The 16,669-nt window shown below is 34.7% G+C and overlaps 1 protein-coding gene and 1 pseudogene across 2 annotated transcripts; both read left to right on the top strand.

Moving 5' to 3' along the window:
• Positions 1-45: 45 nt before the first annotated feature.
• On the top strand, positions 46-980 carry NUDX1 (nudix hydrolase 1). Its single transcript, XM_022921278.2, has 2 exons — positions 46-349; positions 496-980. The coding sequence occupies exons 1-2, from the start codon at positions 196-198 to the stop codon at positions 813-815; spliced, it is 474 nt and encodes a 157-aa protein (XP_022777013.1). The 5' UTR covers positions 46-195; the 3' UTR covers positions 816-980.
• Positions 981-5,383: 4,403 nt separating this feature from the next.
• LOC111317651 (protein MIZU-KUSSEI 1 pseudogene) lies at positions 5,384-7,294 on the top strand (annotated as a pseudogene). The gene has a single exon (XR_016335065.1). The product of XR_016335065.1 is annotated as a protein MIZU-KUSSEI 1 pseudogene (transcript).
• The last annotated feature ends 9,375 nt before the right edge of the window (positions 7,295-16,669 follow it).

Raw genomic sequence — 16,669 nt, 5'->3', positions numbered from 1 at the left:
GTAAAGGTAAACAATTAGGCGGAGTGGAACGACGTCTTTACCCTTCCCGTCAAGTTTATAAAAGGCACGAGGGAATGTCAAGCTCATAGTACATAACTCATAGAACTACCAGAGTAGAGGTAAAACAAAGAAAAGAAAAAAAAAAAAAAAGGGAGACTTTAACGCTCTCTTCTTTTGAATTCGAATTGCTTGAATATGCAAAACGGTGTTGTGATGGAGGAAACAAAGCTGGAACCACGAGTAGGGGTGGCGGTGTTCGTGTTAAAGGGAAAATCGGTCCTGTTGGGGCGCCGCCGCTCCTCCATTGGTGACTCCACCTTTGCTCTCCCCGGCGGCCACCTCGAGTTTGGTCTCTCTCTCTCTCTCTCTCTCTCTCTCTCTCTCTCTCTCTCCTCACCAAATATTTACTCGTTATTAAAATGTCTTCTTTTTTACTATTTCGGTTCTCTTACATTTGAGAAATTGTTAGTAGTAACTAAAAGACGCCTGTTGCAGGAGAGAACTTCGAGGAGTGCGGCGCTAGGGAGCTGGAGGAAGAGACGGGTTTGAAAATGGGGAAAGCAGAGTACTTAACAGTGACCAATACCGTCTTCCTGGAGGAACCCAAACCCGCACATTACGTCACCATCTTCCTGCGTGCAGTGTTAGCGGATCCTAATCAGGTGCCACAAAACCTGGAGCCAAATAAGTGCGATGGCTGGGACTGGTATGATTGGGATAAGCTGCCCCAACCTTTGTTTTGGCCACTGGAGAAAATGGTACGGAGTGGCTTCAATCCTTTTCCATCTCAATCTCATCCACTTCACAGTTGCTGAATGCGTTTTAGGGCTTTGCTTTTATTTTCTGAACACTGATCGATGGGTTTCATTTTATCATGCTGTATTGTATGGCCAATATTATTGGTAATGTGAATTTAAAACTGTGAATGTTTATGCTTAGTTATTAGTAAAAAAGGTGATGCTACTGTGATTGGTTTAAAATGTGCTCTTGTGCTTCATCCAAGGTATAAATCCCTTATATTTCTAGTTTTATTAATATGGTATTATATTTCTTTGTTGATTGCATTTTTTTTTTTTATGCTTCAACATTTTATATTGTTCTCTTGCTGCCTTCTTTCTACTTTATTTATCATTCGCATTTGTACATCTAATTGTTTCTTTTTATGTATTTTGTGAATAAGTCTATTCAAACAAATATTTATATAGATACATGGACTCGAAAATTTTACTTATCAATCGTACATGTGGCTCTGCACATTTACAGATTAGGATTGTTGTTTTCTAAAACAATGGTTTAATGTAGGAAATTTTGTGGGTTGTTGTATTGAATAATTATAATAAAAGCCACCAGGAGATATAAGGATGGACTTGTTTATCTACCAAAATTATCTAATGATTGTGGGCTTCTGGTGTTTGTCCAATTTTATTTTCTGTTGGGAAATATAATATGAAAATTAATAGCAAAAAATATTTAAAGTTAATTTTGGTGGAAGTCTATTAAGTGTTAAAAGTGACTAAAGACTATACTATTGATAACAACTAGGAGCAAGTCCTTCAAACTGGATAAGTGATGAGTCATGTAAGATGGGTTTGTCCTCTAATATAGGAATACCTACCTGTAAAATTACGGTGAATTGCCCTAGGTAAGATTGGAGTAGATATGTTCAAAGCTGGCTTGGCTTTTGGGTTAGTTTCATGGAGCTCGGTTGCACCGTCAACCTAATCACATCATATTCACCATTTATTGATCACAGTTATTTTGGCTGATTCATGTTTCTCTTTTGAATATCTTACAAATTAAATTCACTCTGCCAGACTAAAGTGTTTTTGGTAAGAAGGACTTAGCATTTTCTTTAATTTCTATTGAAATTCATACTACTCTTGGTTATTTGCTTTATTAGGGACATGATTCTGATATCTCTACGAATATCTAATGATTTAACTGAGGTTTCCTTGAGTAAAAATAACTCCATTTCATTTGTTAAAAGAATTCAGCATTATTGGCATTCACTCTTGGTTTTTGCTTTATTAATGATGATAATCTTAATGTTTTCTGAGCAAAGTAGTGGTTTGTTAATATTTTTGTTCCACTTGGGCAAAGTTCTCCTCACTTAGTTGTCATAGTATAGGTCATGAGGATTTTGTTGGCATCAATTTATAAAGTAATCATGGTTGTGGAAATGATAACAATGACAACTTTGAACCAACTGTAGCAATTCCATCACCTATATAGAGACTGAGTATGAAATATTTTGTCAACCAGAAAGTTTTAGACAGGCAGGGGGAAAGTGAAACCAGAAGTTTTGGAAAGCAACAGTCATAAGGAATGTCCTTGACAAATAATTTGCTGAAAAACCTCCTATTTCGCAGGAGATTTAGTGAAGCAATAGTAATATCTGGGCTACCAACTTCCACTGCTAGCACAATATAATCTCCCTTCTAGTTTGGCACGATACTGAATGGTTTCTTTGAAGCAGATTCTAACAGTTCAAAACATTCATTCATTCTTGTAGCGGACATCCTTTTGAGTCATTTTAAAAACTTTGCTTCCACAGCTCTCATGGTTCCTCTTTTCTGTGGGTACGAAGCTTTAAATTTCTCACAATTCGTATTATACACTATCAATAATCCTTCAACTTTACTGTTCTCTTGTTAGCTTCCTTTCTATACATGTTACTTATTAATTTTTAGGCATCTGACTCTTTGTTCTTGGGAATTAGTTACAAATTTTGAAAGTCAAAATTATGTTTTAATCTTTTATAGGCTTTGAATTGTCTATGTGTTGCCATTTTTGTTTGTCTAATTATGATCAACCTTCTAAGAGTTTGACCTTTTTTCATCTGCCACTCTTATATCACTACAGGCTTGACTGGCATTTCAAATGGCATAATTTTTGTTCTGAAACAATTTTAGGGATTTTAATGACATAATTTTGGTTCTAAAACAATTTTGAATATACTAGGTGCTAAAATTCTTCTTGATATTAAGAGAGAACTTTGGTGTTTTTGCATGTGTGTGCGATTAATTCTTGCAAGTTTCCTCTTTATATCTATATATTTTTTAGTTAACATAATTCATGTAAAGTTGAATGCTTATGAATTAAGTTTAATAGCAAGAAGATCATAGAGAGTAGTATAGACTTACTGCATTGGCTCACTTGTCAATTCCATAAAGGTAAAAGTTTCTGATTACCTAATAAAATTTCTGAGTTGGATAAATGGAGTGACCCTTTTAAATAGCATGAATCCGTGGTGTTTCACAAGGTTACAAATGGCATAGACTCCAATTGGACTTGAACACAATTGTTTTATTAAAAGGTGACTGAAAGGGTTATTTCAAGAATAACTGACTGCAATAGGAGTGTGGAGTTGAGCACTACGTCTATATAAATATATATATATATATATATATATATATTCTCATTGTGATTGCATAATATTGCTTACGCGTTGAAGTAAATGTTTGTTCTTTTTGTGGCGTTCTTTGGTCTTAGTTCTTTTGGTTTTGGTTTCTTTATGTGATGTTTCTTTACGTGATCAGGCTCGACAGTTTGTTCACATTAAATGAACAAATTCTCTATGGGTACATGTACTGGACATTTCCGATTAGTCATACATTCAACATTGATTCATCTAATGCTATTGCTACAGCACACAAAAAAAAAAAATTCAAACCTGTAAGATTGATTTCTTCTAGGATGCAAAATGAGAAATTCCCGAATTTCATTGCTATAGTCTGTAGGAGTAATGTTATGAAATTGCCTCACCATCAACCAAACTTATTTATAATGGTGTTAGTGAAACGGATACATTAGCGTAAAGGGGGTTCAGTCACAAAAGTTGTAGAAGAGGAACTGAAGTGAAACGGATGATAGAGTAGAGATTTGGTCCTATAGGTTTTGTTGCAGTCATTTCTATCCTCATCTTTTCTTTCTGCTAAGCACAGCGTAATTACAATATAAACCATTAACGGGAAATTCCAAAGCCAGAGAAGAAAGTGAGTGGTAAATTTCTTGGGATTAAAAGAGCAGTTCCAGTAAAGTGGAGCAAAGTTTTTGCAGGCACAACATTAATATCCTTTCTTTTGGCGTCTCTCATGGTAAGAGACGGGGAAGATACCTTAATATCGTAGCGATTTTCCACTAGCAATTAAACAGTTTCAGCTTTTTATTTTTTAGATTGGAATTTTATGTCCCCAGTTAACCAAATTAGGTGTTGATCAAAAGCATATCGACTTTCCTCTCTTTCTGCTTGGCTTGAGCTATTATGCTGAAGGTTTGGGCATCAGATAATTTCTCATTAATTAATTAGTGGTAAGTTGCCTTTGGTTTGTGAACTCTTTTCTCCTGGTCTTCCGGCTTGACTAATAAACTTTGTTTATATGCCTGAATAAGTATGGGTTGGTTACCTATACATCAGTCATGGACGAATTTTGCACTACCAAAGACTATCTCCTTAGTTCTCAGTTGTTAATTTATTGTTCTTTTAATGCATTACTTCAGGCTTAATCTTGACTTCGTTAAATAAGCTTTTTGTGTTCTTCTTGAGCTGCCCAATAAGATCAATATATATATTAAGTGATTGGAGTGGTACACAAAATATTTATGATAAGAGATCAGTAAAAATTTTTTAATATACATAATTTTTTAATAATTGATTTTAATATATTTAAAAGATGAGATTAAATCATTTTTTATTTTAATTTGTTTTTTTATGAGATGGATCTATTAAAATCAAAAGTTAAAAAAAATAAAACTTGTTTAATTTTACATTATATAAATTAATCTTTCATATATATATATATATATATATTATAGATTTAGGTATGTGTATACATATATATATATATATATTATAGATTTAGGTAAACTTCAACTTCGATCATCATGGGATCTTGCCTGGTTAGTTGATCCGTGAATTTGGGTAGGTCCCATAAATTGGAAAATAACTCAAGCATTCGATTTTCTAACAATTTGCATGTGGTGATCCAAAATTCAACCAGATTTGACCCTAAGGATTGTTTTCAGCACAAGTGGAGCCATATGCAATAAAATGAGACAAAATTCTTAGTCAGTCTTGAGTCTTGACCTAAGGATCTATTGAGCTCAAAATTTCAAACATATACCAGAATAGGATATATAATTGCCTTTGCTTGCAGCCTATATATCTTAGCTCATTCTTTTTCAGAAACATATTGGGTCAATGGCTATATAGTAATTATGAGTAGATATAGAAACTTTTTGACATTGACACTCCTCCAATCCATACAACTCATAACAAATCATAGGAGATTACTTCATTTGCTTTGTTTACTAGTATTTATGACCTGGCATTACTATTGTTTTCTTCATATAACTTGTTCTATTATTGAAATGGAGTACGATTCAATAAGAAAAATGGAGTAAGAGAGATAACAATGTCCTGTGAACCTAAGGATTGAACAAAGTAAGAGAGGGGCAACAGTCAGACTAATCATTCATTCTCTGAAATTCAGAAAATAAAACTGCTGCTATTCCACATAGTAAAAGACCGTAAGAATACAAAGCACAAAGGAGGCTAATAATGTTGGCTCATATCCGTAGGTAGAAGCATAGAACTGATAGAAGGGCTATCGGTGGGAGTTCCAAAGGACTGAAATGCAGAAGTGGGTGGTGGCTCTAGTGGCTGCGGTTGGTGTAGCTGTAACTGTTCTTAACAGTTTCAATGCAACTCAGACTAGACAATCAACCCCCCCCCCCCCCTCCACCTCCCTTTCACTCTCCAGTCTTTACCCCACACTCCCCTTATTTTCAGCCTATCCTCCCCGGCCCACATGACAAAGAAATCACACGCGCTATTGTCTCCTCAGGTACCCACTATCCTCCAATAATTCTTTTCAAATAGTCACTTTCTCTCTCAGTGTTTGTCTGTGTAAGCTTCCCCATTTCTCTGCTCCTGTTACAGTTTGGTGGGGGCTGCTCAACTTCCTCTTGTCAGGATTCTCTAGCGAGTCCCCCCCTCACTCCTACAAGGCTGACAAAAAAGGCGTTACAAAGCAAAGCATAAATCCACCCCACAACCACTAAATAGAAAGACACTCAAAATCTCTTTATTTATCCAGCTTCTTTCTCTCTTTTGTCACCAAACCTTGTCTGTAAGGAGTTACTTGTTGCTAATTGTTTCTTTCCTTTTCCATATGAAGACAATCACAGCTAAGAGCCCCCATGATTCTTCTTTCTCTTTCTCCAGGAGATATTTCAACTGGAAAAAGAAGGTCGAAGATGATGATGACGAGGGAGAAATCCTAACCCTCAGCTCCTCTTCGCATTTTTGTGAGGAAGCCAAGGAAGCAGACCAGCTCCGAATCCAGGTGCCTAGTCAAACATCTTTAGTTCCAGTACCAAGAAAGAAGTTGCCAATTGTTTCAGTTTCCAAGCTTCGGTCAGCTCTCAGTGTGTTTGGTAAGAACCGATCAGCCTATCGTTCAGGTTTAGGCACCAGAGTTGTAGGAACCCTGTTCGGATATCGGCGTGGTCACGTCCATTTTGCATTTCAAGAAGAGGCAAAATTAAGTCCTGCATTTTTAATCCAACTTGCAACACCAACAAATGTTTTAGTTCGGGAAATGGCTTCTGGATTGGTCAGAATTGCCTTAGAGTGTGAAAAGAAGACAGAGAAGAAAGGCGTGAAGTTGCTAGAGGAACCTGTCTGGAGGACTTACTGTAATGGAAAGAAATGTGGGTTTGCAATGAGGCGTGAGTGTGGACCGGAGGAATGGAAAGTGTTGAAGGCGGTGGAGCCAATTTCAATGGGTGCTGGTGTGCTACCAGGATATTGCAATGAGAATAGAGCTGGGTCGGAGGGTGAGCTGATGTACATGAGAGCCAGGTTTGAGAGGGTTGTAGGGTCTAAGGACTCGGAAGCCTTTTACATGATGAATCCTGATGGTTCTGGAGGCCCTGAACTCAGTGTTTATCTGCTTAGAGTTTAATTAGTTTTGAGTTTTCATGACAGTATCTTATGATCCACTGCGTTAGCTTTAGATTTTGTTGTTAAGCAATGAAGACGTAGAGTGCAGGTTTACTCCTCATAATAACGGATATGGGGAACATGGGTTATAATGTTTTTGTATCATGCTAATAATATAAACAAACCTTTTAGTTAGTGGAAGGTAATGGCAATGGCATGATATGATAGATGGGGTGGCTGTGGCGGGGTATGTCCATGTATATCTTCTTTCTCTCTTTTCGTAAGTACTGGAAACAAAGTTGCAAATGTCTCTCCTTTTAAAGTTATTTGATCTCTGAATTCTGATCTTCCATTGCGGAATTATCTTGTGGTTTAGACTCAACATTCCAATTTTCACTTCAGTTTGGTTTATTAAAAATCATGAAGGATAGTTTGTTTATTGGAGTTTTAAATTGCAGAAGTCTCTTGAGCTGATATAGGTAAGGATAAATGAACTGAAGATGTAATTTGCATATAAGCTTTTCAACATACAAAAACAAAATGTCAATGAGAATGCCAAGTGCCAACGCAACCTTGAAAGTGCAAACAAATTGAGAAGAAAATTTTTTCTTTTCTTCCATTTACCCCATTTACGCAAATCATTTCCAAACAGAAACAAGTGAATTAAAGTGAAACAGAGCCATCCTTTCTGGAAACATATGTAGATTAAAGTGAGACAGAGCCATCCTCTCTGGAAACGTATGCCTGCAGTCCAGCACGTGGCCTTATATTATCATTAATACTTAATTAAAGTGGAAGCCTGTTCCTCGAACCACATGTACTAAAACGAATGTGTGTGTAGGAATCAAATAATGCATTTTCTCTTCTCAATCCCATTAGGCCTTGCTGACATGAGATGACATCTGATAACTGTTTCCCCGCATGCAAAGTTCTTCATCAAGTTTAAATTTTGTAACAGATTCATATCTTATATAACAATCTCGGAGTTAAATAATATGAGGGACTTGATTAATCCCGAAGTTGTTAATATTAGGACAATTCTTTTTTTATGTGTTTTTAACCTGCTGGTTACTTGGTCATAGTACATATATATAATCCGTAAGTATCTTTCTTGCATTTCAAATTTAAAACCAAAAGAATGAATCAAACGTTGTTGCTTACAGCTAAAGAAAAAACCAAAATCCATTGGGATTCTCCAGTCTTGATTGACTCGCAGTTTTCAGACAGAAAAGAGGCGGTCAGGTTTTTGCTATGTAATATATATATCTGGACCAGAGATTGTGTTCGCCCAAGGTACAAATGCTTCTTCCGAGACAAATTGGCTTTAGGCTTTTGTCCAATGTAATTCTATCCAAACTAAACCAAAATACTCCTTTTTTGTCTGGAAGAAACAGAGAAAACCCACTGTTAATCAAACAAAATGCTTAAAAACAGCAACCAATGACATTTTAGCTAAATGGGTAAACCAATCATAACTAGACTGACTCAATTGTTTCGTCTCAATATAAGTTTATACTTAAATTTATAATGATAAATTTACAACTTATCCCAATTTTATTTTAAAAAGTTACTTTTTTTTCTACTTTAAACTTTATTCTTAAAACTTACAAATAACACTTGGGACTTTGGAGCTGAGCTGCAGTCCATGAGCACATATACATATGGGCTGCTAGCAAGTTGATGAGCCCAACATACCTAGATCCTTTGAAATTTAAGCATTTGGCCTTTTGGGCTCTATTTGGCAGTCCCCCTTCTTCGATCTTGACTGGACCAAGCCCCATCTTCTAAGCTAACGGGACTGCTGGAGAGTAACTTGACCATTACCCAGTCACAAGATAGTTATCCAAGGTTCTTCACTGCTTCAATAATACTCTCAAGTTCGACTCCTAGGGTGTGTGTGTGTGTCTATATATATATATATATATAGCGATCAAAGAGGTTTTGGTACATTTGCCTTGAGAATTAATCTGTTCTAATGCTTTTATCTTTTCTTTTTTTTTTGCTTTTTTTAATAGAAAATAAAAAATAAACTGAAAATAAGGGATAAATAACAAAATGTTAAAATGTTAAAAAAAAAAAAAAAAACTAGATGAAACCTTAATTTAATGAAATTATTCTCCTACAAGTTAGGACTCACAACAAATTGAAAAGAGCTTGGATTGCTTTCAACTTCTGCCAACTAAAGGATGTATAGTTTGTTGTGCAGCATGTACACCTTAAGATTTGTGAAATCCAGCTTTTAAATTTGCTTAAGAAAGTAATCAAGTTTTCCCAGGGTAGGAGCAATTCTAATAATAATATTTAATTGGTGTTGCTGTTGTTCCCACCTTTAGAAAAAGGGTGATCATGCAATTAAGCAAAACACCAAAATGAATCGAGGAACTTAAGAAATTTGTATAATTAGAAATCCATGGCAACCCCAACGTAGATTTTGTCAAATTCACATGCACCCTCCTTCTCGAAACCGCAAACTGCACACTTTTTTAGACTTACATAACATTACCATTGCCAAAAGAATTCATGGCTCATCATGCTTTCTCTTTACTTCTCTCAAAGCACCTACACAACAACAGTGCGTACGTATAGAAATGTACATATACTTCAAATTTCTTAGATCTCCTGTTAACTTAGTTATATATTAACCCAAATTTTTTATAAAAAAAGAACTAAATGGTAGCTAGGGTTTAGCTTATTGTTCCATTAATCTTCTACAATGCATTCTCATTAATGTGTGAACTTGGATTTGGGACAAATTAATCTGGCAAAAGCTCACCATACATATTTTGACCTTCATTGCCTTAATTTGCTATATATATAATTGTAAGGCTTGCCTCTGCCTGCAAATAACATCTAAATATAGTATATATTACTGGATAGCTGGTAAAGAAATTTGACAGCAAGTATTACTACTGTTTCTTCCAAATATTTTTGGAGTTTTGCCAGTTAACATATCCGGTTATTGCAAAAGAAACCAGAACAGAGTAAAAAATGTAGAAAATAAGGGATCATTTTCAAGGGGCCAGCTAGCTAGCATAAGGCAAGAAAAGGAAAATTAAAAGTTGAGTATTGAACAAGTTAATATATTTTTTGACTCCATCATCCAATCCAACCATCAATGTTGAACAGACTTTCATTCGTTTGTTTTTGTAAGGCATTGACATAGGCTACCTCTAAGCATGTATTTGGAATTTTGGACCCACCATTTAATAATATTTTAGTCCAAAAGTCAACTTAAAGATACTTGGGCAATACCAATGACGACATGAGCATTATTACATATATTATGCCTCTATTAGCCGCTACATTATACGAACTTTTTGAAATAGCAACATAAAAAGTGAGAAGATAATAATTTTAGAAACAGATTGATTAATTATCTTATCTACCAATTTAAATTAAGCTCAAGAAGGACCAATACCTTAGAATTTTTAATGCAATTACCATTGAGATAATTAACCTACATATATATATATATTTATTTATTCATTCCAAGACCAAGTAAAAAAGCGAAGGAATTATCAGCTTCTAATAATTTCAATTCAACCATCGCTAACCTTGAGGCATTGTTATTATTGGTTTACAAAGAGTTGTTGAAATGTCTCCAAATTCAAGCAAATGTGTGGCATGAACATGAGGGTTCACATCTTACCAGTTCCCTTAAATAAAGGTGAAGCATTGTCAAGGTGGCATTCGCGCTACTGTTATTTAATATATATACATATATATACACATTCGTTATTATTTTAATATTGATATATCTCAGATGGTCAAAAGGTGACAAATATGCCTACCTTGTAGCTGAGCAATTTAGAATTGGGGGGTTTCTTGGATGCATGAGTTTCTCAAGGCTTGGTGTAAATATTCTTTACTTCCACCTTGATTCCTTCTTTTTATTTTTTTTATGCTTTTCTCATATTGTTTGACAAATTCCACTATTCCCATGAAAGAATTCTTGGAGTTTCATTAATTAGCTAGCCTTCCAATACCCGTGTAGGGAAGAAAAATGCCATCAAACTCGAAAACTCTGCTTTTACATAACAGAGGTTTTGGTCTAAAATGTGAAAGATACACTCCCAACACATGTTAGTCACCAACAAAGTCTCTTAAAATCAAATTGCTCAAAAGGTAACCCAAATAAATAAAACAACTCCATCTCAATTCTCAAGTCTCATCTCTCATGTAGTATAACCAATTGGTGAATTAAACAAGGTTCCTCACTCCTCATTAATGAATGGAATACTCAAAACAAGTGGGCCAAAAGGCGCCCAAGTCTAGTCTAAACCAAAGCCAAGTTGATTGAATTTGAATGGTAACCTCTATCCAATGAACCTTTCTCGCCTACAGCAATGAAAGTAGATCCAAATGCTAGCTTTTCTTGACAATTCAAAGTCAAAACCAAAAAGAGAGAGGCAGATAAACCATATTAACTACTGTTTTATGTACAAAGCTTGATGCAAACAATATTTGAAAACAGAAACATATCATATCCAAAATTTTATCATCATTCATAAATCATCACAAAATTGAATTCATTTCATCCAAGTATACATACAGTTGAATTCATATTTAAATGAATGCCAGTAGAAAATTTCAACAAACAAATCTTAATTTCTATACAGTATATAGCTAAGAATCCCTAAAAGCCGTAAAGGGATCAGCCCTGTTTTTGACCCGATCTCATTGGGCTTCACATTCAATTCCCAAAAAAACTTTGCTACAGACAATCCTAACATTAAATTAACAGAGGAAAAAAAAAGAACTAAGAAACGATTAAAAAACCTTTCAAACTACAAAAAAGGGACTGTTTACTCAGTTTTGAGTAGAATCGACGACAGAGTTGTGTCTTTTAGATGGACCAGAAGGTGGTATAGGGGTCCCTTTGGGGAAGAAGTTGAACATCTGTTCTTGGTATCGAAAACCCGTCGCGTACTTTCTCCTGAAAGTGGCCATGGAAACTTTGTCGTCGACGATGATTGTTTTGCCAGGCCTAGTGGCGAAACTAGAGCCAGCAAGAAGCATAATTAGAAAGATAACACATATGATATTGGTAAGCTTCCTCGTGCATGAAACTTGTTTGGATTGAAAAGAAAGTGACGATGACAAAGAAGGAGCCATTTGAAGAAGAGAAAACGAATGCTTTGGCTGAAGGCAGTAGGGTTTTAGATGAAGAGTTTTAAAGGTTTTTTTTCTGTAGTTTTTTACTTGGAGTGGGGAGACGAGTTAGTATATATATAAGGTGAAGATTTTATTTATATAGTAATTATTATGGTGAAGGACTACGGGAAAGAGAAAAAGGCTGGCAAATAGGGAAGCAAAGAGCAGGAAAGAGCGGAGAGATCCAAGAGAGTGAAACGCACGCCAAAGACTGTTGAAATTTGGTTTTTAAGATTGTCAACGGTTTGGAAAATTATCATTGAAAGTATTCGATGCCGGCAGGCGTAGACTTTATTCTATACTACATATGTAATATATATTCTCTTTTTTTGAAATAAATAGATAAACATATTCTTTTGATCTTTTTTAATTTCTGATTCCTTGCTGGGAAAGTTTTTTGGGTTCAGGGTTTACCATTTTGTCTTTAAATAAGGATAAGCAAAGCAGGGTGAGATTTTCCTAGAGACTGCCATCACTTGGCGTGGCAATGTGAAACGGAAAGAATTAAGTGTGCAAGATGAGGATTGAGGAGCAACACATCAACACAGAGTGGAAAACACCATCCCAATTCAAAAACATTGCCCCTTTGTTTATTTAATAGTAGCTTATTATACTGTACATATTGGTCCAAAACCTGTTGTGTTGTGTACCCTAACCTAACCATTCTGTTTGCTTGGCAGAGAGTAAGAATTATCTTTGTTGACAGGAGATAACCTAATTGCAGACGCAGAAAATTGGGATTTCGAAGACGGCAAGTATAGTGGAAAATAAATAGATATGTATGGACTTTCGGTATTGCTGAGGTTTTTAACCATCCATGCATGACTTTGTCTTTTACTTATTGTATGTAATTTAATTTAAAATAATTAAAAATCAAAGAAAAAGATCTCTGATTTGATTTGATTTGATGGGGAAACAAATTAAGATAGCATTCGTGCCAACTCCAATGAATAGTACGTGATGGAGGCGTGTAATTGCTAAAAATGAATGGCTCTCTGCTTTTTGCTTCTTACGATGTAATTATATCAGATATTAACATATAAGAGTAATAATAATAATGATAAGTAATTGTTAAACCTTCTAATTTAATAACATTCAAATGCATAGTTATTGTGATAGTGTTACGATCCAATATTTCTGAATCAGACCCCTTCAACAGGCGCTAGTTCTACAGCACATGATTATGATGGTGAGGTGTTTTTCAAGGGATGCATAATTTTGTACTGTTTTTAGACCATGCCAGGTTGAGCCATGATGATAAGCCAATTAATTAGGAGACTCTTAACCTCATTAAATCCTAATTGAAAGTTCCAACTCAGAATTTTATTTATTTACTTTAGCATTATAAAAAGAATCATAGTCATAGTAATATATTTATAATATAAATAAAAAAAATTAATGAAAAGAGAAATTGAAGTTGAAAATTTTATGTAGCAGGTCATCTTTTGCGTGGGAAGCTCATATAAGAAATCAAAGCTTGATGGGTTCCTTGTATTAACATTCAAGCTGACATTGATAGACATCTATCTGCAATCCCAATTCAATTCCCAATAGTAATCGTTTCTATCTTTTCTTTATTTCTAATTAATCAGAAATTACCATTAAACTAGCTATTAAAATCAATAGAAACTAAGCAATCTCCTCCGTTTTGCATCCTTAGCTTACCAAATTCAACCTCCTACGCTGCAAAACGAAAATTTCAAACTAACCTTCATTATTCAGGGAATAAAAAATTAAAAAAAAAAAAAAAAACTATTTTAAGGTCCATGTCAAGGCTTTGAACTATCCCGGGGGTGTTGAACATGTGGCGAATGGCCAAGTGGGTAGGTACCCATTTTAATATATGAGATTGTTCTGTGTCAATTGTCAAATGTCAACGTGATTGGCATGATACCAACCGTTGGATTATGCTTAATCCCGATATAAAATTAGGCAAATATTAGGAAATTCATGACCCAATGAGACCGACATTCACATTTATAGGGCTAAAACTGGAGATCATTGGATTGGGAACGTTGCGTTGTTGAATAAGGAAGAGAAAGGGTCTTTTAAGAGTGTATTCTCAGACTCTTCTTGGGCGACTTTAAAAAAAAAAAAAATTTCCTACTTGTCAACTTTTGTGGGTTTTCTTGAGACTTTGAGATTTGGCGATGCATTTGGCTAAGCAAGAAATACACGACAGCTTCGTTTACGTTGACACTTGAAAGAATACATTGCCATATGGCACGACTTTGTTGTGAAAGAAAACTAGAGAAAATTTTTTTGCTTTTCTTTTCCTAGCTACGTGGTCCTTACAGTTGTTGCTTGGATAATTGATCGTCCATGATTTCACCAACCCAAGCTGATCCTAGATCGAGGATGGGCTACTTCTTGAAAGTCCATTCAGCCAAGTCATGCTGAACGTTGTGCCATTTTCTAGTCTTTGTCAGCTTAGCCAAATCGGTGTCAAAACTACAAGGCAGTTTTCTCATGCCCTGTTTCTTAGATCTCCAAAAGGGACTTGGAATAGGATTTCAGTTCTTTTTTTTTTTTCCCTGGTATTTTGTTTTAGTTAGATTGAACTGGTCCCCCTTTCCCCACCTATAAATCCTCTATATTAAAGGATATAACATTACAACCTCGATTGTTTGTACAAACACCAAAAGATTTCTAATGTAGTTGATAACACTTTATTTTAAATAGTGCAGTCAGTAGTGGCAACATTAGCAACAATTGATTATTTTAGTTAGCTTTTTTCTTTTTGAGTCATGTAAGATGCAACATTGTGAATCCAAGTACTTCTCTGAGACGAACATGTAAGTTCCAAGTACTGCAGCTGTTTCAAGGACTAACTGCTTTGATCTGCTGGCTTTGGGAGCTGCTAAATAATATTTTCCTGGTCCTGCTTGTCATAAATGTACTGTAGTTGCAGTGAAATGTAGTTTTGGTGTTGGTCTTGTTTTGATTTGATGTACAAATTCAACTACTGTGTTTAATTTAACTTTTATTCCTCTTTGTTCCTACATGAATTTTTTTTTTTTGAAATATTTTCCTGCATGAAATTAATTCAAGTTGCTCTTTAAAGTATCTAAAATCTGATGTGATAGCTTTTGAAAATTGGTTAATGTTCCACAAGTGCGTGGGCTTGGGACAGAAACTTTGCCTACTGGAGGAAAATGCCCAAGATGCTTGATTATAGAGTTTCCAAGATTTTGTTTTAAGCAATAAAATGTGAGAGATAATAACTATGCTCCGTGATCTATTAATAAAACACTAAATTTAATCTTTGACAACTTCAACTATAGAAAGAAAAATTGAGATACCTGTTGCCGCATTTAGCGGTGGCTTGGGCTTGAAAAAAAGAAAATTAATTTCAGATCTTCCAGATTTCTTTGCTTTCTATCAAATGCAATGCATATATATATCTTATAACTGTAAGTGGCATTGCAATTTGCATATGAAAATTGTTGACATATATAAGCTTCTCATATTTTTCCATATGCAACCCAAAAAGAGAAAGGCAGCGCAATGGGCAGCAACACCGTCAGGTTGTCATACAATGGAGGCCCTGGACAATCAATTCACAAATCTATGAACAACAAACAAAATCACAGGTTTTTTTTTATAGTTGATCCCATTCCCATCCCAACAGAAAGAAAAAAAAATGTAGAAAGTATGAAGGATATTGCCTCATTAACTTCAAAATCAGCTCCCATTACTCTCCATCAGCAGTTAACCATACGAGATGCTAAAGACTTGGGCACGGATTGTATCCATTACTCAACAGTAGGACATAATTTATTATTTCTAATATTGCTTAAAGTTTGCGTGTATATAAAAGCAAATTGTACATCAACAATTAAACAAGAAAGGCAGATGTAATGATAGAGGGGTTGTTTAATCACAATAATAATAATGTGATGCAAAAAAAGTCATGTGCATGCAAGATTTAAAAGTCAATCCTCAGGCCCTCCATGAACAAAGCGTGTAAAAGGCAACTTGGATACTATTGTTTTCCTTGACTTGTTCAATTTTTGGTATACCCAAATAAGCTGACCGGCGCCGACCACAGCTAGATAGAAGATATCATCCATTTCAAATATCAACACTAGATTGTCATGAATAATACTACAACTATATAATATTGTGCTTTTCTTTGCATTGCATCTAATAAGAAGACCAAATCAATTGCTTTTTGGTTTTGGTTTCAATCCATATCATCGCTAACTAGACAATATGATTTTTTTTTACGGGACGTCAATCATGAATATGTATTCCTCATTTTATGATTCAATATCACAAACACAAGATATTGGTTGAAATGTGTACCATTAAGAATATATTTACAAAACTAATTGATTATTAAATATATAAAAATAATTATTTAACTCTCTTGTAATTTTTTTTTTAAAATTATAAATCAATCGAATATTGATTATTACATTATAATCAAGTTATTAATTATAACTTAATTAGATAATTAAATTTATACATGATGAGATTCAGATTTAAGACCTAAAAATTTTAGATTTTTTTCTTTATCATTAAGCAAATATCTCATTAACATCTGGCTTGTAAAATTCTAAAACT

This window comes from Durio zibethinus, chromosome 2 (assembly GCF_047325235.1).
Source record: "Durio zibethinus cultivar Kanyao isolate XHJ-2024 chromosome 2, ASM4732523v1, whole genome shotgun sequence".
NCBI lineage: Eukaryota > Viridiplantae > Streptophyta > Magnoliopsida > Malvales > Malvaceae > Durio > Durio zibethinus.
Note: the sequence above shows the minus strand (reverse complement) of the source record. Positions and strands in the feature narration are given on the sequence as shown.

Bases quoted from the DNA above. Each gene is read 5' to 3' on its own strand.
- NUDX1 (XM_022921278.2), top strand. From the start codon at position 196: ATGCAAAACGGTGTTGTGATGGAGGAAACAAAGCTGGAACCACGAGTA. The intron at 350-495 runs GTCTCTCTCTCT...CGCCTGTTGCAG, and splicing joins CGGCGGCCACCTCGAGTTTG to GAGAGAACTTCGAGGAGTGC.